Source organism: Colobus angolensis, unplaced genomic scaffold (assembly GCF_000951035.1).
Source record: "Colobus angolensis palliatus isolate OR3802 unplaced genomic scaffold, Cang.pa_1.0 Scaffold118, whole genome shotgun sequence".
Taxonomy (NCBI): domain Eukaryota; kingdom Metazoa; phylum Chordata; class Mammalia; order Primates; family Cercopithecidae; genus Colobus; species Colobus angolensis.
In genome coordinates this window covers 5,810,979-5,816,978 of record NW_012112919.1, presented here as the reverse complement: position 1 = coordinate 5,816,978, position 6,000 = coordinate 5,810,979, and the positions used below count along the sequence as shown (strand labels likewise).

The following is a 6,000-nucleotide window of genomic DNA, read 5'->3' as shown; positions in this document are numbered from 1 at the left end:
CTGACCTTGTGATTTGCCAGGCTTGGCCTCCCAAAGTGCTGGGATTACAGGTGTGAGCCACCGTGCCCGGCCAAGTTGTAGCTTTTTATCAAGTAGTATTTCCTCCATACCTTGCTCCTTACTACATACCTTCCTGTCTTGTAGGTCAGTTAACTCAACTGGGAACAACTTTGAACTCTAGTTGCTTCACACAAATCTGCCTCAAGTATCACCAGCCTTATTGGCTGGTATCAAGTTCATAATTTTCACATTTCTCTACCAATCCCTGGACCCTGGAGTAGACAGCATGTCAGATCACTTTCTGATCATCCATCTGGGGCTCTGCAAAGACAGGTGCATTCCCCTGTGAGGTTCAAGCATGTTCCTCCAATATTTTTGGGGAGACCAATGGCATCTTCCTTATCGCTAGGGGCTCCCTGGTTTTGTCCAATAGGAATATTTTCTTTTCTATTCTGTTTTCTTGTTGTTGGTCTCTCTAAAAGCTATTGAAAGCACCTGCATCTCTTGACCCTTTCTCTTCATGTTTTTTTGAGACTTCTTTTAGCCTTTCAAATATACCTTTTTTAATTTCTATTTTTTTATTTTTTGAGACAGGGTCTCATTCTGTCACCCAGGCTGGAATGTAGTGTCACGATCTTGGCTCACTGCAACCTTCACCACCTGGGCTCAAGTGATTCCCCCCCCGTTTAGACTCCCAAGTACCTGGGACTACAGGTGTGTGACACCATGCCTGGGTAATTTTTGTATTTTTAGTAGAGATGTGGTTTCACTATGTTGGTCAGGCTGGTCTCGAACTCCTGAGCTTAAGTGATCCAACCACCTCGGCCTCCCAAAGTGCTGGGATTACAGGCATAAGCCACTGCTCCTGTTCCTCAAATCTACCCTTTTACAACCATTTATCCCTGGCTTAGCTGGGGATGTCATTTTTATCAAATTGGCACATAAAACCAGTGTAAATCAGGCAATATTCATGGAATCATAACACACATATGAATGTAAAGGAAGCCTGAATGTCACTTAAGAAAGGATAGTGTGGTTTTAACTGACCACATTTAAAAATCCACTTACATTTTAACATAGAAAGTAGAGTTCCTTGTCTGAAAGTTTTGCATAATTCACAATTATTTTAATAAGAAAGATATTTGGTATCTCATGTGTATTAGTCTTTAAACACTTCAAAGGCAGGGAACATATCATATTTTGTATTTGAGACTATTTGTAACATGCTGACTAGCACATAGTTGTCCAAATATTGAATGTTTACAGTTACATTATTGAAGTCCTTGTGCATATATGCAATTTCTATACACACATTTCTAAGATAGATAGTGTAAAACTGTCATTACCTTAAATTTCTTCTGATAGGACTTATACTGAAATGCACGTTTCTGAAGATCAGCCAGAACAGATTGCAGATTATTCAATATGAGCCTTATTTTGTCTTGGTCGGCAGAGATATCTAGAATCTGCGGATCCTGTAAATTTAAGACAGGTTTTGGTTAGCCATTCCTGCTTTTTGATAAAGACTAATTAAATTAAATGAATTAATAAACATTTTTAAAAAGATTCCTTTAATTCTCTTTTCTTTTTGATTTTTAGAAATCATGTTTAAAATTGTTGCTTTCCTGAATTTTAAGCCAATGCATAGACATTATAAAAGGTACGCATTTGTATAAAGTGCCATGGAGATAAAATTGTTTTAAAACATTACCTAATATATTCTTCCTCATCTGCTTTCATTTCCTACACTTCTTCAACCAACGTGACCTCAGATAAGGAGAGGTGAACGCAACAGGGAAGAGAAGGAAGGGGATATGATATAAGGTAAATTTCCACTATACAATAAAGGAATGGAAAGGCCTTTGTATTCTAAGATGAGAGAAAATGAAAAACATAAATGGCAAGACATATGTTTTATGCTTGTCCTGTTAGGATTGAAACCCCAGTGAATGGGAATGGAATAGTTCAGGAGCAAAGCAGAAGCATGTAACTAGATTTAGGATAATCTGAGAAAACTGAAGGAGTTTGAGAACCATTATAGCTATAGCTCAGGGAGGCTAGTTAGTCCATGTCTTAAGTCAGCATGGCCATGCATTCAAATTGGCAACATGCTCTAGATTAGTAAAAGCCAAGGGATGTGTCCAGGAAGAAGGGGCTTACATTGACATTCTGGTGTCTTGTGACTTGGTATGATATACAGGGAATCCTGAAGTTCTCATGTGTCTTGATTCTGGTAGTGGGAACTGTTGTGAGAACTGGTGGACCAGAAGATGTCTGAGGCCAGGATGAGAAAGCTACAGATTACTTGGGATTGTAGGTTATGGAAGCAATGATGGATTGCAGCATAGGGGCTAGCATGGTGCCTGAAGAACCAGGAAAGACCCTTAGTTAACAGCAACCGGGACAACCAGGTGCAGCCCAGCCAAACTGCACTGGAAGCTGCTATGGCCCAGAAGGTAGCATGAAGAACAGATGACCTGCCCCTCCCATCTATTCGCCATGAGGGAATGCAAGCTTCCCTTTATGGGGCAATAGGTAGGACGGGATGGTGGCATAGGTGGCCCAATAGGAAGTTTAGATTTTCAGTTGAATTAAAATCTATTCAAAAGAGACCCAGGTAGAATGGAACAGACATTTCAAACTGAAAGAAATTATTATTAATGGTCACATTTAGGTTTTCTCCCAAATTCCCCACAACAGCAGGAATGAGGGTCTTGATAGCAAGAGAGTATCATTTATGGAAATGATGAAGTTACAGTCCTTTGCCCAACAGAATTAACTTCAAACCTTCTACAGAAAAAGCACTAGTTAGAATGAGCCCATGCTTTCATTTTGTGTATGTGCATCATGCTATTTAGAACGCATGATTTGCCTGCAGATATTCATTGCAGCACTATCCACAATAGCAAAGACATGCAATCAATCTAAATGCCAATCAATATCAGATTGGATAAAAAAAAACTGGTACATATACACCATGGAACACTATGAAGCCATAAAAAAGAACAAGACTATGTCCTTTGCAGGAATACAGATGGAACTGGAGGCCATTATTCATAGCAAACTAATGCAGGAATAGAAAACCAAGTATTGCATGCTCTCACTTATAAGTGAAAGCTAAATGATGAGAACACATGGAGGCAAAGAGAGGAACAACAGACACTGGGGCCTACCTGAGGGTGGAGGTTGGGAGGAGGGAGACGATCAGAAAAAAATATCTATTGGGTACTAGGCCTGGTACCTGGGTGACAAAATAACCTATGCAGCAAATCTCTGAGACATGAGTTTACCTATGTAACAAACCTACACATGTATCCCTGAACCCAAAATAAAAGTTTTTTAAGAAATAAAAAATGCATGATTATACATCAAGCATGTGCTGGCACTTTTGCTTTCTCTAATGATCTATGCATACATAAATATTCATACTTTTTAACAGTATGCTGTGTATAGAATACAGTATATGGTACAGCAATTAATAGCAGACTATTAACCACTGACAGTAGACTGCTTAAGCTTGAATCCAAATTCCTCCATTTAGTAACTGTGTGACCCTCAGCAAATTACTTACCCCTCTACCCTAATTTCCTTTTCTGTAAAATGTGAATAATAAAACTCTAAAGTGTTTTGAGATTTAAATGAGTTAAAACATGAAAACATACATAAGAATATTTCTAGGACTATTACTCATCATTGCCCAAAATGGTAAATAATCCCAATTTCCATCACCCATGAAATGAATCATTGTAAAATACAAGAAAATACTACATAGCAACAAAGATGAATAAACTACATCCACAAATAGCAATATGGATAAATCTTAGGAACATACCAAAATAAAATAAAGGGCACACTGTGTGGTTCTAATTAATAGAAGTTCAAAAATAGGAAATTTATAGCATTCCTGCTCCAGATGGCCTGCCACTGCCAACACGCCTGCTGCAGGAGGGAGGCATGGCTGGGGCTGCACACTTCATGGAGCCAGTGGGAATTAGGGACAAGTGGGAGCCTTGCCCCTTCCAAGTTGGGGTGGGAATTCCTTGGGTGCAGCTGTACCCACTCAAACTGTTGCCGTAGACTCAGGCAGTCCTGTGCTCTTGGGGGCATGGGAAGGCCCCTCTGCCCTCACAGGCTTGGAAGTGCCTGCTTCCACTGCCTGGTCTCTCCCTGCTCTGATCTTGGAAGGGAGAGAGGCCAGGCAGTGGGAGCAGGCACTTCTTCGATCTTCTCTGATCTCGGAGCAGTCAGGGCCCAGCCCCGCTGCCATGAACAGCAGCAGGAGGCAGACAGATTCCTGGATAGAAGGGGGTAGGTCCCTGGTGAGGCCCCACGTTGGTCTGAAGGCTGGGGGCTGGGCTGCCAGTCCCACAGACCAGAGTAGGAACTTGTGATGCTTTTTCCAGCCTGCCTGTTATCCCCCACGGGCCCATCAGTGTACACTTCCTCCTCTCTGAGGTCCATAAAAGCCCTGGGCTCAGCCAGAGCTGAGCAGACAATGGGACAACCAGCAGCAGAGGGGAGCTACCCTCTCTGCTGAGAACTTCAGAGACCTGCAGAGATGTCGGGGCTACCAGCTGCAGAGAGTAGCAACCTACTTCAGGGCCTCCTGTCTGCTACGAGCTGGGCGTACATCGGGACAACCAGCTGCAGAGAGGAGCTATCCTGTCCAGGCCTTCTCTCTGCTCAGAGCTGCAGAGATGATGGGACAACCTGCCTGCAGAGAGGAGCCACCCATTCCAGGGTCTCCTCTCTGCTGAGAGCTGAACACTCAATGGGATGACCTGCCTAGAGAGGAGCTACCCACTGCGGATCTCCTCTGAGCTGTTCTACTGAATAAAGCTCCTCTTCATCTTGTTCACCCTCCACTTGTCTGCATACCTCATTCTTCCTAGATACAGGACAAGAACTTAGGCAAAGGTGCTACCGGCCACAGAGGTTTCCAGCCAGAAAAATGACACCCCAAAGATCCCATAACAAAAGGATTAGTAATTAGGAGGGGACACTAAGGGTATCATAATGCTTTACTGACATGAGTAGTGGATACATAGATGTGTTTATTTTCAGATAATCCATTGAGTTGTACAGTAATTAGTTATGTACACTTTTGTCTGTAAGAAAATACAAAAGTGCTTCAATACAAAAGTAAAAACAATGCCAAGTCCTTCGAACACTGGTTGACAAATAGGAAGCACACAATGTGAGCTGTTTTTACATTTCCATGTTAATACATGTAAAGGTATACCGTAATCTTTAATGTCTGTACTATATTCTTTTGAGTCAGTGTACCCTGTATCTTTTCTATTGTAAAAGTGGTACAAGGTAACTAAATATTCTTCACTACCAATTATCAATGTATACTCTGTCTCTTTCTAAATGGGAAATTTCTAACATACTAGCAAAGTTAATTTTTATTTTTTATTTAGCTTTTATTTTAAGTTCGGGGATATATGTGCAGGTTTGTTACACTGTTAAAATTGTGTCATGGGGGTTTGTTATATGAATGATTTCATCACCCAGGTATTACGCAAACTTTAAAATTGTGACAATAGCTGCAAAATGTGCTAGCAAGTCATTAAAACTCTTCAAAATAAAAAATACAAGTTAGGACTAGAATTTAATTGGCTAGATTCAATTTTAATATTACATATATGCTTTGTGATAGTCTGAAATGCATTCACTACTTAAAGCGAGATTTTGAAACATTAATTTTTAAGTAGCAGCTCAAACACACTGTTGATTGGTTAGAATGAAACTACAAAAAACTAAAGCTACATCAGTTAAATGTGTTCTCTAAATGGTTTGAAGAGTAGTCTTAATTATTCTCACCACAAAAAATGATGTATATGAGGTGATAGACACATTAATTAGCTTAACACTTTCACAATGTATACGTATCTCGAAATATCACATTATATATTGTAAATATATACAATTTTTGTTGACTATACTTTAATAAACAAATGTAATAGTAAAACTTTGCATAGATTATTTTTACAAAAT

The 6,000-nt window shown here is 40.1% G+C and overlaps 1 protein-coding gene across 1 annotated transcript in view; it reads right to left on the bottom strand.

Moving 5' to 3' along the window:
- Window positions 1-6,000, bottom strand: part of DNAH6 (dynein, axonemal, heavy chain 6) — a 337,022-nt gene that overhangs the window by 253,177 nt on the left and 77,845 nt on the right. Inside the window, exon 16 of the mRNA XM_011925684.1 lies at window positions 1,347-1,475. Coding sequence (XP_011781074.1) covers window positions 1,347-1,475 — 129 coding nt within the window. The remainder of the gene's footprint in view (window positions 1-1,346; window positions 1,476-6,000) is intronic.